This window comes from Mastigoproctus giganteus, chromosome 10 (genome assembly GCF_048544385.1).
Source record: "Mastigoproctus giganteus isolate SK-2022 chromosome 10, ASM4854438v1, whole genome shotgun sequence".
NCBI classification, from domain to species: domain Eukaryota; kingdom Metazoa; phylum Arthropoda; class Arachnida; order Uropygi; family Thelyphonidae; genus Mastigoproctus; species Mastigoproctus giganteus.
The window spans coordinates 35,276,033-35,294,133 of NC_143584.1; the positions used below are offsets into that span (position 1 = coordinate 35,276,033).

An 18,101-nucleotide genomic window follows, 5' to 3' on the forward strand; every position below is an offset into this window, starting at 1 on the left:
ACTGTAACACTGGCAATTCAATTTATTATATTTTTGTAGAGATGGCTGGAGATTTCTAGTAAAAGGTCCCGTAAACCGCCAAGTTGTGAACTTTGTCAGTATCAGTATCACTGGCATAAAAAATTTAAAGTGAGTTTAACTGTTTCCTTGCATGTATAAACATATTTATTATTATAAATATAATAATCATAAATTTAATCATATTCACTGAATTGTTTGCATTTTCATTTATCATGTAGACAGTATGTCAACATGATAAATGACAGTATGATTAAAAGTTTTGGATTTAGCAAGATGGTGTACCTCCAAATTTTGATTTTTCCATAAGAGAATATTGATGCAAATGATTATAGCAAATGAATAAGCTGCTATATAGTATGGAAAGGAAACTATAAGCAGTTCACAGTTATTCAGCAAGTCTACTCACCCCACTTTCATGCTATGGAGTGAGGGGAAGAAAGCCTAGGGAATACCCTGAACTCACTTGGCTTCCCTATCATTGAGCTGGCTATCATTTTGCTCCATACTATAGTGTGTGAAATGGTCATACTAAAGCCACAATTTGACCCTTGCTTTTTTTTTTTTTTTTTTGTGTAGGGTCACTTGTAATTGATTATTTACAGTTAAGTACTTGGAACAATTCTGCAGTTAAAAGATTACAGATTATTCTAAAAATGATCAGTGCAGCCACACCAAAAAGCATAACAAACAGTTTACAATGACAAGTAGAAATGTATTAGTGGCTGTATGATATGTAGTTGAGCATAAGAAAATACAAATTATATGTTCACTCCTCACACGAAGGTAACTGTATACTTTTGAATTTATTCAAACTGTCAGCCCCAACTACCTGCGAGGACAAAGTATGGCAGATTGAAGTTGAAAAAGTTTTGGAAAGATTATGTTTTAAAAGCTTTAAAGAACATTGTTGCTGCCTGGAATAAAATTAAGAGACAAATATGAATAGGAGTTGTTTTTTCCAAGCGTTCTGCAAGTATTGAGTGTCCTTACCATATATGAGAAGAAAAAGAACAAAAGCAAGGCCATATATGAGAAGAAAAAGAACAACCGTTTAGACATCCCTCAATATGTTTTTCAAAGAAATGTAGCTGCAGAACCACTATGTACATCTACATCAGGTTTCACTGCTTTTACGGTCTTTCCAGAAACAGAAAGAGTTTCCTTACACCCTGATGACCCCTCTTTCCCATAACCATTACCCTCCCATTCCTCTTTGAATTAAACATCAGTCTCAGCAAGCAAAAAAAGTGACTAATATTAAGGTAAGAAACAGTATTATTTACAGTATAATTCAGTAAGATATATAAGGTGTATAAAATATGTTCAGTAATAAAAGTAAAATTCAAGTTATGAATTTTGACTTACAAATCAAGCTCAAGAACACATTAAGTTCATAAGTCAAGAGCCACCAGTTAAATGTGACCTTGGAGAAGAAAATTAAGGTTTTAGGCAAAACTGGAGGATGACCCCCAGGAGCAAACATTTGCTCTAAGGAAATTATAGGAAAAGTTGTGGGCACAAATTTGTATATAGGTTTTCCATTCTAATGGAATGGAAGCAGAGAAGAGCAATAAGATTACTCAGGGATACAAAAGTATCTCCCACCAAGCAATACTTAAATTCTGCAAATTGCAGCATCTGAAAAAGAGATACTTGCAAGGGGACTTGAATGAACTGTTTTAAGGGTTTAAATGAGTAAAATAAAGGCTGCGGCATCTTTATTCTTTCTTGGATGGCACTTAAAAAGATAGGACTTAAAAAAAAAAAAAAAAAAGAAGCAAACTACAGGCAGTTTCCGCTTTAAGAGTTCTTTTTTTTTTTTTTTTATCAAGTATCAACAAAATCGAATATATATAAACATTAATAAATGCTAAACATTCATAAATACAGCATTTCAAGCCACGTGCACAGTTATACAATACTACTGTAGTATGTTTGTTACTTACTTACTACTGTGTATGTCTGTTTGTTTGGACAAATGAGAGGGGTGCCTCCGTAGCCAGGTGGGCAGGAGCAGCAGTGCGTAGCACATGCTTTTTGATTAGACCGGGGTTTGAGCCGTGACTACCAAATACGGAGGATCCGGAAAGGTCAGGGAATGACCACCGCATATCCCCGGAGCAATATGGCCTTAGTTGCTAATGCCCACCTGGCTAATGCCTTTAGAACAAAAAAGACATAGGAATATTTATGCACTCCAACATGACATTCTCTGAGCAGTGCTGCTAAGACAGCTCATGGGGTTCTGTGAACAATATACAGGAATTCTGCTATCAGGAACAAGCAGGTGATTTTTCTATTGAACAAGGCAATGGTTAGGCCACATCTTGAGTGCTGTGTACAGTCTGGCAGTCTCATTTTAGAAAGGATCTAGGTCTGTTTGTTTGTTTGTTTGTTATTTGGTTTTTAGGAGCATTAGCAACTAAGGCCATATTGCTCCGGGAATATGCGGTGGTCATTCCCTGACCTTTCCGCATCCTCCATGTTTGGTGGTGACGGGCTCGAACCCCAGTCTACTCAAGAAGCGTGTGGTCTAGGTCTAATGGAATGGAAGCAGAGAAAAGCAATAAGATTACTCAGGGATACAAAAGTATCTCCCACCAAGCAATACTTAAATTCTGCAAATTGCAGCATCTGAAAAAGAGATACTTGCAAGGGGACTTGAATGAACTGTGTTAAGGGTTTAAATGAGTAAAATAAAGGCTGCGGCATCTTTATTCTTTCTTGGATGGCACACACACACACTTACTCTTTCTTGGGCAAAAAAATTTAAATTGAAAAGGGGTGGGTGCAAGATAGATATGCAAAAGTTAGTTTGCTTTCAGCCAGAGGGTAACTGATTGTTGGAACAAACTTCCATCTGGTGTTAAATAAATGGGTAGTTTGAATTACATTTAAAGGATTAGACAAATCATTAGAAAAGATGAGCAGATGATGTGGATAGGGTATGGTTTTTTTTTTTTTTTTTTTGATGCTACACTTCTTTCAGTACTTAGTGGGTGTGCTGTTAGCATTCAGTATATCACATATGCATTCTTTAGTCAATTTGATAGATGAAAAACTGGAATTTTTGGACATAAAATGCATGGGGGGGGGGTATTGATTGCTGACTGCAGTGTAAAACTATTAAGTTTTGATAAATAACTTATTGAGCTATAATTATAAAATTCACATTTGCTTTAAAAATATTAGCTTCTTAAGTGGATTTGAACAAATCAGTTCTACTCCAGAAAGTTTGCTATTTTAATAATTTGAAAGAGTAATCAATTAAATCAGTTAATGCTATAGCATAGTTTATATAATTTAAAAGTGCAGTTATTATTTATTTATTTTTAAAATTTAATTCTGTATTGTGCTTTGCAGGTTCGCCACTGGCAATTTCCCCATTGTTCCCGAAGGGACAAGATTCTTCATCTTTTGTTTTTTATCTCAGTAATGGTAATGATAGCCTGTGCCACTATAACTATTATGTGCTTCAAGCAAGATAAAGGTACAAAAGTTGATCCAGATCGCACAGAGCTCACCCATTCAGAGATTGTCACATTGGTGTGTGGTGTCCTGTTCTTCCTTGCCTTTTTTGTGGCCATGTATGTTGAAGTGAAGGCACGCAACACTATTTACAAACTCCTAGTCAAATTTATTTACCTAAACCAGCAATGGTACATTGATGAATATGATAAGAAAGATAATGCTCCAGTAGCTGTATGACTGTCCTTTCCCCCCTTCCCACCATGGTGTCTCAAAGTGTTATGCATTAGGAGCTGAAATATGCCAAGGTTAGTTTGTCAGTCATGTGATAAGAATTAGTGTACTAGGATGAAATAATGGAATTTGCTGGCTGCTGAATGAACTGTTTGTTTAGACACTTAAAGTTAGTTCAATAGATAGTTTGAGTTTTTTTAAAAAGTTATTTTCTTTCAGAAAATGTGTCAAATGGGCTTTATTTTATTATTTTTCTTTAAGCTAATCTGGGTTATTTCTGGAAGATTTTATGCTGAATGTAAGCCAGTTTTGTCTTTCAGTGTTGTGTTTTTTTTATTTTTGTTTTTTTTTTTTGTATAAAAAGGCCCTAATATGGTGCATTTTTTATTATCTGTTTTATTTCCATATGAACACCTTAGTGTTTTATATGCATGTGCTATATAAGTTTTATCTAAATAATTTTGATACAAAATATATATATATTTTGTATCAAAATTGTATTATTTAGGTACAAAAGATATATGTATTTTGTAGCTAAATAATTTTGATACACTGCATTTTTTATGTACTGCAGAGCACAGCATATTCTTGCTTAGACTTTGGGTGTAAATTAGTAAAACCATTTCTGGTTAGGAATACATGAAAATTTTCAAATGATGATATTTATTCTGGTATACAGATCCTCCCTCTATTTCCTCTTAGATTAATGCTGAAAGACAAAGCTGGTGTATAATTAATAATGGTAGAACATGACTATAAATTGGTTTTAAAGAAGTTTCACTGCCAAGTAATTTTGTATAGTTACCTAGAAATTATTTTCATTATTTTATTATGGGATAGCCTTGAAGCTTCTTTCACATTGCAAATCACTCTAAATTAAAGATTAGATTTTTTATTCTTTAAAATCTTAATAAAGCAAAATGACTTATTTCTTTATTGTTATAAGTAGACAAACTGAGAAAATGAAATCATTGGCATGTAGTAGATGTGAATGAGATCTTAATTTACTATTTTTGTATTTTAATATTCTGTTACTTAAAGTAAAATACTATTATAATTTAGTAAAGAAATTTAGAAGAAATTAAAAATGACAAAGGTGGTTTTTCTGAAGTAAGTTTATATTAAGCTGTAAATTGCTTCTTTGCTCAATTTAAAGGCCACAAAAAAAAAGTGACAATAGGGCTGAAGTTTTTCAAGTGATGTTTATATCCAAAATTTCCTTTTAAATAGCACTTTGGACTGTTGTCCAAATCAACATTGGTAAATGCAACTTAATTTTTAGCTGACATTTATATTGCACTTAACCTTAAGGAAAGGGCATTAAAATTTCTCATCTTTTTATTTGCCTAATTTGATAAATGGCTTATTGAAAATGTTCTGGATATTTAAAATTGATGTGGAAATAGTGATGGCATCATATCCTCCATAAAAATACTTCTGAATGCTACACTTTATCTCTGGCAGTTGTCTGCGTTACTTTGCACAAGTCCTAGTGTCATGATCTCACTATTTTTGAAATATTACTAGTAGGATATTAGAAAAGAGGGGGGGCAAATCAGAAATTGTTGGATTTTCATTGATATTTTTGTGCAAAAATATAAGGTTAACTGTAGATTTAGGAAACACATACTAGCAGATAACTGTTTGGTCTATAAATAATCAGTTCTACATGCTAAAATTATCTTCATATACATTTTAGGTGTACTATAGAATTATTAAATATGGAAAATTATAGGATTTATAGTGAATTTCAAATTGAATTTGTGAGATGATCCCATTACTTATCCCATGATATCGGAATTCCTCAATTGTCACTAATAGGTATTGTGATGGATGTTCATTGTACAGAAAAATGGAAATTATCTTTATTTATGCATTTTTTTTTGTTTTTTTTTTAAATATTACTTTCATCAGTATTCAGAAATAGTCATAGTGTACCACTATAATTTACTATAAAAGGTGTTTAGAAAAATGTTACTAATGCTCCCTGCGAGAACAGTGGTGTTGGGGCTTCTTGAATTTGAAAGCCTATTGAAAGTCATGTAGCAGTGAAAAATAGTAGTAAGACTATCAGTGTCCAAAGCTTGATCTGCAATTTGCTATGATTAAAGCATGTGTAAAGATGTACATTTTATGAAATGGTAGTGCTTGTCAATAAGCCACTTTGAGTTTTTCACTTGTGTGTTTTATGATGTTCACTTTATTATGTGATAGGTAACAAAGGAAAATGTGATAAGAACTGTACAAGTTTACATCACCAGTCCACTGGCCAAGAAAGCACTGATCCAAACCTTTTTCATTACTTTACATATCCCAAATAGTTGCAGGTAACACTGAAGAATTTTAGCCAAGCCAGCTGTCATCTGCTCCCAGAAAAATGGTCTAATAGATCCTAGGAGTATTCAGATTTGTGTGCTTCTTAAATAAATGAAGTTAACATTAGCCCGTGGATTTAATTTTCTTCACATGACTGCATGATCTTTTTTTAACAAAGCTTTTTGTTTTGACTTATCTGTCTAGCCTCTGTTCACAAAAATTCCACTTGCTGTTTGGCCTAGATCAATGTCTGGCAATGGTTTTCTCCAGTTGAATTACTTTAAAAATAAACAATTTCTTAGGAAAACTATCACAGTTTTTTTTTTTTTTATATATGCATGTATATATCTATCTTAAATAAAATGAGCTAGTTGTAGAATTTTATAATTAATATACAGGAATCCCTAGCCAACTGTGAGAGGGAGGGAGGGAGGAGATATATTCCTGAAAAGTATTGCAGTTGGTAAGACTGATCTGATAGAATATATGGATTTAGGGGAAAAACAATAATTACACCAATAAAATATATGAGAAGATTTCATTTTTATTTATGCAGCATAAATGCAGTACTTGTTATAAAAGATAAAATAAATCTTAATTTAACTATTATATATAACACATATGGTAACGTCCAAGCATTATGAAAACAAATCCAAAATACTGTAAGGGATCACTAATTGGCAGACTGCCAATTATTTTTTCACAGAGTGATCTCAATCTAAGTGAATATTTTTCCCCCCCTCATATTTATTTTAATTTTGCAATTTTCTGAATAGCCAGAATACCCTTAAATCTGATGTGCAACATTTAATATTAATCATATGTTATACTGAATGCAAGTTTCTTTGTATTATAAGAAAATATTATCATAATTTATCTGCAATGTAAAGAAATATTATCATAATTTACTCCATGTTTTATTAATTTCACATCAGAAAGGGGATCTAAGACCATGATTAATTACATTTTTTATTAATATGGACCAAGAATAAAATTAATTGATCAGCCATATTATATGTGATATTGATAGGGAAGATTGTAAACAAATCTCCTCCCACTCTCTTTGCCATATGCACCAACAAGGTGGATTTGCTGAGGTGCAGTAGCACAATTGGTCCAGGACTCCTGCAAACTTATTTCCAGGCCTCTAAAGATATGTGCACCAAGGTCCCCAGACTACCATAGCAGGCCAGCTAGAAACTGTTTTTTTATAATGCAAACTGAATTTGAAGAATACGCACAATTACAGACACAATATACTGATGCTTCGTATGAAGCCTTAGTTGTTTTGGCACTGAACATATTGCCCACTAGATCTGCCCAAATGATCTACAGAAGAGCAATAATTGTCATGTTTTTTTTTTTTTTTTTGTTTCAGGAGACTGGATCAAACTGTATATATGTAAAAAAAAAACAGAAAGAAAGAAAGAAAGAAAACAGATTGTTGTTGTTGTTATTTGGTTTTAAGGAACATTAGTAACTAAGGCCATATTGCTCCAGGGATATGCGGTGGTCATTCCCTGACCTTTCCGCATCTGGTGGTCATGGGCTCGAACCCTGGTCTAATCAAGAAGGTTGTGCTACGCACTGCTGCTCTTGGCTACGGAGGCACTGAAACAGATTATAAAGTATATAAAATTGCATTATCTTAAATCTGTGGTTGGGGAAGGGATTCCTATAATTATTCATTATAATTAAACTAATTATGATTGTAATTAATAAGTTTCTAGCACTAGAATATTTGGCTAAATATTTTATGAACAAAACAAGTAAAATATATTTTAATATTAATATATTTTGTGGGGATATTTATTTAATGTTTTAGTTGATTAACACAGGTAAAATTAATTAAATATATTACAGCACTACTTAGTTTTTTTTTTTTTTTTTCAAATGCAATCAACTACCAAGAACCACCATGCAATATTAATGGAAATGCAAAAGCCACACCATAGCAGCCTGCAAAAAGCGAACTATGGGATAGTTAGCTTGAGTTAACTGCCTCCCTACACAGTCACAGAAATCAGACGTTGATAATTGTGCTCTACTGCCAACATTATGCATAATATTTAATATTAATAGACACACAAAATTTGTAATATCTACAAAAACCTTTTTAAATTTTGGTGAAATTGTTTGGTTGTTTCTGTATATGTACAAATATTTTTATTTCTGTGCACTGCAATCACTCAAAATATGCTTTGATCAAGCTTTGCCAGTACCGGTCTTGGAATACTTGTGACAGTTCAAGAATAGATGTCATTTCCAAGAAGTACTTATCAGAATAATGTGAATGAGACTGACTTGAACCAGATCTTCAGGCAGAATTTCTGTGCGAATTCCTCTGCTAACTCTCAGCTTTTGTTAAGACAATGTTCTCTTTGCAGTACATGTCCTGCCTTATATTCACCGGCTATTTTTAAAACATCATATTTGTCTTACTGTTGTTTAAGATGGTCGATGAGATCCAAACATATGCTCCCATGTACAAACTACTTCCAATTCTTGAATTTCCAGTATTACTTGCATTATTCAAAAGGTAAACAAACCTACCTCTGCTACCATCTTATCCAGTTATATTCATGAACTGACTGTAATTCACAAAGATGGCTCCCATCTGTGGATTTTCAAATGCAATAAATTTTATCATTAAATTTAAAGCTGACATTAAATTTCTCTTTGAGGGGGCATATGAAAGAGTGGTAACATTTTTCTCAGACACTAAAGTCACTGTATGATTTTAAATTTTACTAAATATATTGTGTTTTAGTCAATTTTAAGTCAAGTGCTTAATGAAAATACTACCTTTCAGTTTAGCAAATCACAAATTAAAACATGTTAATTCTTATTTTTAATATGATAACTTTGAGGAATCCATTGCTTAATTTGTTTTTTATCCAGGTAAGCAAGAAATACTACATGAATATAATTGCTTATTTAGTTAGTAATGGTCATGTAACCCATTTAAATCAGAAATCCATGTTTTTTTACCATATAGATATGTATTTTAAATGTTATATGAAATTTTGGCATTGCTCTTTAAATCAGACTTTGAATGTTAATTTAAAAATAATTTCTTACATCTACTCAGCTTTCCATGCTTAGTTTTGATGCCTTATTGCATCAAGAACAAACATTTCCTATACAGTCATATATAGCGATGACTTTGTGTAAAAGGGTACCTTCCATTTTCATGTGGTATTTTATTCCAAATAATTGTTTGGTAGCTTTCATAGCTAAAAGTTTTTGAATATTTGTAGGTTGTAGAGGACCTTTCATAAGTATAATCCCTAATTCCCCTCCCATCCCTAATTGACTGTTCTGTGATACCTTATAGAAATATGATCCTACTGGTTCATATAAATGACGCACACATTATAGAGATGGAATCATGGATGTTGTTTGGCATAATGTAGGAATGAAACATTAAAGATGCATCTTAATAACAGTTTGGTTTTAAGTTCTTCCAAACACCAATAGAATTTGAACTCTGTGTGTGTATATATCAACATATGGCACTATTAAGTATATTTGGTGTAGGAATATTTCCATGAAAAATGAGTGGATGCTCCAAAGGCTGATTACTAATATTAAATATCCAACTCTAAATTCAGTTTCTGAGCAAAAATAAATTTTACCTCTAAATGTTAAAAACAAATAAAATGTGGAAATTTTGAAAATTTTAAATCATTCATTTTCAGCTTTCTGCTGAAAGAATAAAATATATCCACTTACTGCATTTGCTTAGCCAGCATTATCATTTTAAATGTTTTTAATCTTTGAAAAAAAAAAAAAAAAAAATATATATATATATATAGATGCACGTGAAATATATTGTGATGAAAATTAGCTTTTTTGTGGTATTAGTGTATTTATTGTCAAATTTTATTATAAAATATCTTTATATTAATGTTCTGTGTTGCCTGCCAGTAAATAGCATATATACTGAAATAAGCACATTTCCATGTTAATAAGTGAGCATTTCAAATTATATATATACATAATATAGACAGTTATTTTTGTTTTCTTTCCACAAATGAAATCCATATTACACATAATACTCTTCAAATATACTGTATATGTATATATTTCATTTAATTCATTTTGAAAGGCATAATTTCCATGTATGTTGCAGGGTTTTTTTTTTTTTTTACTGGCTACATGATAAACTTAATTACAAAAAGTGTTTAAAAAGAAGCATCCCAGCCATTGAGTCTGACTACCTAAAATGGCACTGGGAAACTAGTCCAATATTTAAAAATCTCAAAGATTACCCACCCCCTACTTCTACCATGCTTAAAAATCTCTTTGTGTATTAAGAAATCAGAGCTGCTGTTCTCCTCCCCCCCACCCCTGTTTTCAGTAGTAATATATATATATATTTTTTTCCATCCCCATTTTTAGGATTTAAGGTCACTCATCCCCCAGACTGAAATGCAAATGCTTGCCTGGTGTCTGGCGGATGCAACGTGAACATCTGTATTTTTTTTTTTTTTTTCAGCTGTTCGATGTTCAGCTGTCAACCAAAGCTCCAAGGTAAGATCAGACACTAGGAGTTGCCTATAAGAAAGATATTTCTGTTCAATGCCAAACGAAGGTTAATGTTTTGTAATTAAAAGTATATCAAAATGAAAGTAGAATATAATGGTATAATATTAATTAGAGAATATCAGTGGGCAAAGGTACATGGGAGGATGTCACTTTGCAAATTTAAAAAAGTGGCATCTGTCAGACACGATACTAGCAGTGGAAGGTTAAATAATTTTTTTTTGTGAAACTGTGAACCTTTTCCTGATGATGATAATAAAATACACCATTTAATCCTAGGGAATTTGCTGAAATCAGTTTATACAGATTGGATGAAAGGCATAAATGGGGATTAAGATTTGAAGTATAACACTTCTCTCTCTCTAAGTATTAAGCAAAATTATCACTTGATTGGCTCTAAGAAAACTTTAAAAGGTTTAAAGATATCCCAGTAACTGAAATTATCTAGTAAAACATTTGACATTTCAGACCCACTTCAGTGCACATTTTTTTTAATACCCTTTTATACTTGAAAATGAACCCCAGATTGGTTTTAAAACATAAAATATTGTGCTAGCTTACTGAGTTATTAAGATATGTTTGTAAATAATTTACATCATTTAATCTATTTACTTGTTTAAAGAGAAAATATTTTGGTAATTCTGATAATTTCTCAATATTTATGGAGGAGTGAGGTGAGGTATTACTCTAACAATCTTAATTGATTGCTATAGTGCTTCCATGAAAGTAACTTATCAAAAAAAAAAAAAAAAAAAATGTTTTTTATTTAAATAAACAGTGGTTATAGTGAGGCACAAAATATTATTAATGCCATCTCTTGACAAAGAATTAAATTTAATGTTCTCATTAATTTTGCTGAGACAAAACTTGAAATTTGGGTATTTAAGGTTTCCACATGATGCTTACACATTTAAGAGATTTCAGTAACTAAAACAAAACTAATCATTTTGGTTTTCATAAGAGGAATTGGCAGTTCTGAAAAGAGAAGAATTCATTAAATTATGGAATATAATAATATCTAGTTCTATTTAAGTGTAAAAACAACACTGAAATTTACTTAAGAAGCTTCCTACTTGAGAAGCTTTCCTGTGTAAGATGTTTAAATCTTTTAATCTCATATTGGTTTAGTACATTGGCCTTAATTTTTTTTTTAATCTAAAAGGGTTTTATAAAATATAATCTCCTCTGCAAAATATTTAATTTCTCTAATATTTTACCACTTAAAACTCCCTCACTATTATCTAGTCCACAACTATTTTATGATTTTGATTTAGAATGAACAGCTTATGAGAGCAAGTTATAGAAACAGTAACCTGTTGCAATTTCTGTTACCATGAGAAAAAGCACTGAAATATACCCCTGAATAAATTTCATTGCATGTACATGCCAAAAATTCATGACTCAGGCTTCTAGACTCAACTCAAAAGAAGGCAATCAGGATGATTAATGACCCGTCTCTTACAAATTTCTCTAATCTCTGTCCCACAAACATTCACTTTTTTTGCTGCATGCCTTTTCTGTACTTCCATGGGCACTGTTCTTCCGAATTGGCATCTGTAATTCCCTCACTCCCTTCCAAACCAGTCTGAACATGTGCTGAAACCAGTAAGCATCCATTCATTGTCCAACTCCAAACTCACAAAACCAACTTTTCTTCTTCCTCATCTATACCTTCTACTTTTATTTATACTTTTTACATTTATACTTTTTTCGCATACAGAGGGTGTCTACAAACAAATGAAACAACTTTGAAGGCTTATAACTTTTTATTGAAGAATGCAGAGAGGCATATTCACACAGATCATGGCCAGTATGCTTGAGTTTCATACGATATATTATATGGAAACATAACAACTAGGTAGGTAATGTGATATCTATATTGAACCATTACAGAAATTCAATATGTGCACCATTTGTAGCACTGAGTAACAACAGTATGCACTGTCTAACATAACATGCGATACAGAAAGCACTGGTGAGCTCATGTCCTGTATCTTTGTGGAGTACACTTTGCCTTTCATATAACTCCACAGGGGGAGAAATTGAGTGGGATAAAGTGAGGCAATCTCAGTGGTCAAGGAATGGGTCCATCTCTACTCAACTAGTGGTCTGGCACCCAGGCATCAAGGAAAGAGCAGACATCATTAGACCAATGAGGAGAAATATCCTGCTGGAATATGTAGGTAGTTTGGCAATCCTCCAATTGTGGTGCCACAAACAATTGAAGCATATCTAATTATGCATGACCTGTCACAGATTTTTCCACAAAGAAAAATAGCCCAATAATCCTGTTACTCATGAGGCCACACCAGACATTAACTTTTGAGCTGTCTCTTTCAACCTCATGGATGAGATGTGGACTGTCTATTCCCCAGATGTGATGACAGCTGTTTATTAACTCGTCCGTATGAAACGTTGCTTCATCAGTGAACATGACCCAGATCAGGTACTGTAGATTGTAGTTCAGACTGTCCAAGCATGTGTATAGCATGCTGGACAGTCTTAACTTACTTAATGGTTAATTTTAAACATTTAACCATGTCATTAGGGAGTAGTATTTTTTCCTTTTGATATAATTACTAGATGTTATCTACTAAACCAGTTGAAGCTTATATGGATAGAGCTGTAGCCATTTACACAGAACTTTATGGACAGTTACATGTGGAATTTGCAGTTCATTAGTGGCACGATGGATGGACTTCTTTGTAAGGTAGCATACATGTGTTCAGTATCTTTGTCTGGTGTTCTAGGCTTTCCTGTACTTTGCTGTTTCAGAACACTGCCAGTTTCCTCAAATTTCTTTATCCACTCATACTGGTCTCTTCGGGTTGTGGTGCCTTGAACATTATATGGAATTGTCATTGCACCAGACAATGACTTTAATTCAGCCATCAACAGCACACATATTGCTTTCTTTTGTGGGGTCATCAGAATTTAATCTGAAACACATTATATAAAATAAATATAATACATAAACATATAATCAGAAATATTTATATTTATATATAAAAAAGTTGTTTCCTGAAAATTACATCTACAGAAATTTAAGTCGAATGTCCACAAATATCTTCTATCTTCTTGACACATACTAAGTGCTATTGATTCTAATACTTTTAGCACTTACTAATAGTATTAGAATCAATAGCACTTACTAAGTGCTATTGATTCTAATACTTTTTGTGTTACTGTGCAAACTGCATTTCGGCCAACTTTCAGAAATGGGTTAAAAAAAAAAAAAACAGTAGGCTTAACAGAAATCTAGCTCTGACTATAAAACACCAGAATTGTGTTCTAGTATTGTCTGAATGATGTTCCCAGACTTTTCTTTCAAATTAACGATTCTTTCAAATTAATGATAAATAATTAATGCATGCCAGTACACTGCAGCAAGTATATTAAGCATGTCATTATGAAATGCAATGAACTATATTTTAGAGGTCTTTGCCTCATATATTTGTTTTTATTTATTTTATGTTTTGTTCTGTTTAATTACATTAGCTATTGGCTAATGAAATCTTATCACATTCCATAACCTGCCGGCAGTTGATTATTGCGCACCACGACAACTTATACAAAATTGGCCACCACAGTTCTGTTGCATTGCCCCCCCCCCAATTTTCTTTCACAAATTCCCTTAATAAAATGAAACACACATTTAAATTAATCTTAACATTTACTCTACCCAATAACCAGTAACAATAATAGTGTGTTAAATTTCATCTGAATTTTTTTACGCTTCTTTAAAAAAAAAAAGACGATATTAAAAGTTAGATCTTTATTGCAAAAATTAACTACGTATTACACGCCAAAGCACATGATATACAAAATCCAGTGGCCCAATACTATTTTCACCTAATGTTGTAAATATATAAATGGGCAACTCATCACTTTACTTAGGCTAAACACCAGCATTAGTTTTAAGTGCACATCATTAAATTTGGTAAGTCCATAATTTTCATTTATGGACCTACCAAATGGCAAGCAAGTTTTGAACCTACCACTGTTCTTCTTGATCTAGTTAACAGGGATCTGAACTAAGAGATATCCTTAATGCTGAAGAGTAAAAGTTTCCCACTAAAACCTTTCCATTCTAAAAATGAATCTGCCGTGGAAGTAAACTAAGTTAGGAGAGTTTAACCATGTCATTAGGGAGTAACATGGACGAGTAACAAAAACTCTCCTTTCTCGTAACTGGCAATCAGTTGGAACTACATTGTATCAAGAATATGTGATTCTTACCACATAAGCCACAATGAAGTCTGTGTAACTTGCAACAGTTTTGAAGACTGCAGGTCCTAGATGCAAAAATGGGAGCAAATAACAGAAAAGTCATTATGATTCTGGACTGGTGTAAAGCTCACACTAAAAACATTTCCACTTTTGGGTAATGTATTATTGGGTAATGTAATGTATATTAATATTGCAACCAGTTGTTTTTGTACTAAAGCAACTAAGGCTATGAAGCAGTGTATTTTGATGCTTTGGAGTATAATGATGTAAACTGTACATATTCTGTGATTGGTTTGCTTGAGTGTGGAGAGGAAAGCCAACAAAGATCCCTCTTTTCTTGATGGAATTTGAACCAAGGCCTTTTTCACACAGTGTGGAAGGACAACAATAATAAACACTGTGCAACCCATGAGGGCCTTAACACCAGTGAATCAACATAGTTCCAAAACATGTAGTGTGTAGGCTGCTTCAGAAATTGAGGCAGGCAAGCAGTTGTATAAACTACATTATATGCCAAATGCTTCAGGGAGGAAGGACAGATTTCTTGTTAAAGAAAGGGGAATAGTAGTGATGATACTGATGTAAACATCAATAAGTTTTTTTTTTTTTTTTTGTAGTTGTTGGCGCATCGGCTTCTGTGGCCATAATGCACCTCCCAAGGTTTTTGCAGTACTTTGATCCAAGCCCGAGGTGGGATTCGAATCCGCAACCTTTGGGTTGCCAGGCAGGCACTTTACCCACCCGTCTAGCCCGGTCGGCACATCAATAAGTGGGAGGGTCTCCAGGACATAATGACCATTTCCTGCAGCTTTGAGGAATATTTTTTTTTTAAATAGATGATATTTTATATTTTGGACCCGAAGCATAAATGAAATTTTAATAATAATGCCTTTTGTGATCAGGAATAGGAAGCATGTATACCAATACCATCATACGATGAGGTGAGAGAATATTTGGCAAGATTATAACAATCAAATTCAACATAGTTGTTTCTGAACACACACATTTATGGGACATTGACACACATTTTACCAGACTGATCTTTTCCTGATGGTTATAAAAACATAGGCTCCTTAATATAACTTGTATAATATTGTCATGAAGAGAGGGTAAAATTTTTTGAAAACTTCCAAATTATAAAAAATACAATAGTGAAAGCATGTGTGCATATAAACTGATACATAGACACTTAAATAATTTTAAAAAATACACTGACTAGAAAACAAAGTGCAATGTTACCGTTTAACTGAGAAGTGCAATCTGAAATGAGAGATAATGTGAATTCTAAAATACATTAGTTCAATTTCTTTCACACTGAATTGTTGGCTAAAATCATTTTCAGTAATTTTCAAAATCAGAAAAGGGTCATAAGGTATCACAACTTGTTCCATTTCTAAGCTTAAGGCTGGCATGTGTGCAGTTGCTAGCTATATGCAGCATTTCATGTCAATCATATATCATATAAGCATCTTAACTAGTTTTAACAAACTGAAATTAGGGATGTGATATGAATCTAATAATATAAATTAAAAATCTGTTCATCTCAAAATTGAGACATGAAACAGAAAGTAGCTTTTGCTTATTGTTATCATAACATTTGAAATTTTATAATAACAAAGATACAGGTTGGCTGAAGCACTTTCTACGTGAAGGCCAGCATAAGCATATAAATATTAAATTTTAATATAATTACAAAGTAAGATATTAAAAAGCTCATCTCTTATATAGTCCATTTTAGTGTTATAGTCTTTGAGCTCTTTATACTTTATAATTCTCATATCTCTTCTAGCTACCTAGGGGCTATGTAAAGTAGTAAAAAAAAAAGAAATAAAGAAAAGAATTGCGAATGTTAACAAATGCAGTAAATGGAAAACTCATAAATTGTGCTTCAGCAAAGAGCACACTCATTAAAGGAAAATATCTTTTTAATGTACATTTGCAGCTGTTGGGCAGGATCAGTTAATAGTATTATAAACTCTTTATTCTTTTGACAATAAGAGAACAGTTTTACATTAGCCTTAATCATGTAAAAGTTTTTCCATGGAACAAATTGTTTTAACTTCATCATTAAACTAATTATTTGCATAAATATTAATCATAAAGAAAATAAAATGGGAATGATATAATGAGTAAATAATGTTGAAATATTCTACATTTAATTCAAGTTTCACATTTTAAGTAACTGCAATTCAAAAAAGGCTGGAAACATTTAGATCATTAACATGTTTACTAACAAAATTTTCCAATAAAGTAAGGTTTTAATGCTAAAAAATTTATTTTTTTTTCTTTTAAAACTTCTAAAATCATTAATTGCAATGTTAACTTATGGTATATAAACTACGCTGAGGTAGATTCTGCTCAACACTGCAAATTTAAAATAAATAAAATGAAAACTAAAGATCTCAGTGAAGGACCGAATTTTATGGTTAGTGAACTCTATGAACATTTGAATTCTATAAACAACTGTTACTAGAAAAGGTCTGCCTTATATGGAACATATAACAAAGTAAATACTGTACATATACGATTAGAAAATGTGTAAATAAATATCATAAGTGTTGTAGTACAGTACTCGGCAGTTTTATGTATATACAATATGTCAGAACATGCACTCTGTAAAGTTCGTTATTTTGTTCAATAAAAACCACAAATACAGTTTTTTTTTTAATAGTTTCAATAAAGTTAAGTCATATGTGATGCTATTCATGATCATTTTTCCTCTAAACAGATGCATTAAATCCACGCCATAAAGTGCCAGATGAATTGATACAGTATCAGTTTTCATATCTCATACAAGCAGTATAAAAATAATTGATAAAAACACTAACAGAACTGTGTTATGTAATGGAATATTCAGTAGTATTAATCGCATCACAGAAGAAATAGACTTACTTTAGAGAATGCAGTGGTTTCCAACTTGTGGTCCATACAAAAGCTATACAAAGATATTGGGAGTTTGGAAGATGGTGTTGATGGCCATACAGAAGAGACCACTTAACTAACACTTCTGAAAAGTAATGTTATATTCAAAATAATGAATAGCAGAAAAATGACCTAAAATCATGACATTGGTAGCTAGAATCTTAAAAAAAAAAAAAGAAAAGAAAGAAAATCAGCTGTGAGGTAAAAAAAGATATTTGAAGTACTTAATTTTGCATCCTTCTAAAAGTTTCATTTATATTGCACAGTTGTTAGTACAAATTAAAATTAATTTTCCCAACTTTTTTTTCTCACTTGGATTTTTTTATCATTATTTCTTTTTTTTTTTTTTTTGAGAAGTTTGA

The 18,101-nt window shown here is 32.1% G+C and overlaps 1 protein-coding gene across 3 annotated transcripts in view; it reads left to right on the forward strand.

Moving 5' to 3' along the window:
- LOC150078969 (uncharacterized) overlaps positions 1-3,871 on the forward strand; it is a 213,264-nt gene extending 209,393 nt beyond the window's left edge. For all 3 annotated transcript variants that reach the window (XM_090383952.1, XM_090383953.1, XM_090383951.1), the window contains 2 exons: positions 40-129; positions 3,385-3,871. In XM_090383952.1, coding sequence (XP_090240078.1) covers positions 40-129; positions 3,385-3,729 — 435 coding nt within the window. In that variant the 3' untranslated portion in view covers positions 3,730-3,871. The remainder of the gene's footprint in view (positions 1-39; positions 130-3,384) is intronic.
- Positions 3,872-18,101: the final 14,230 nt, after the last annotated feature.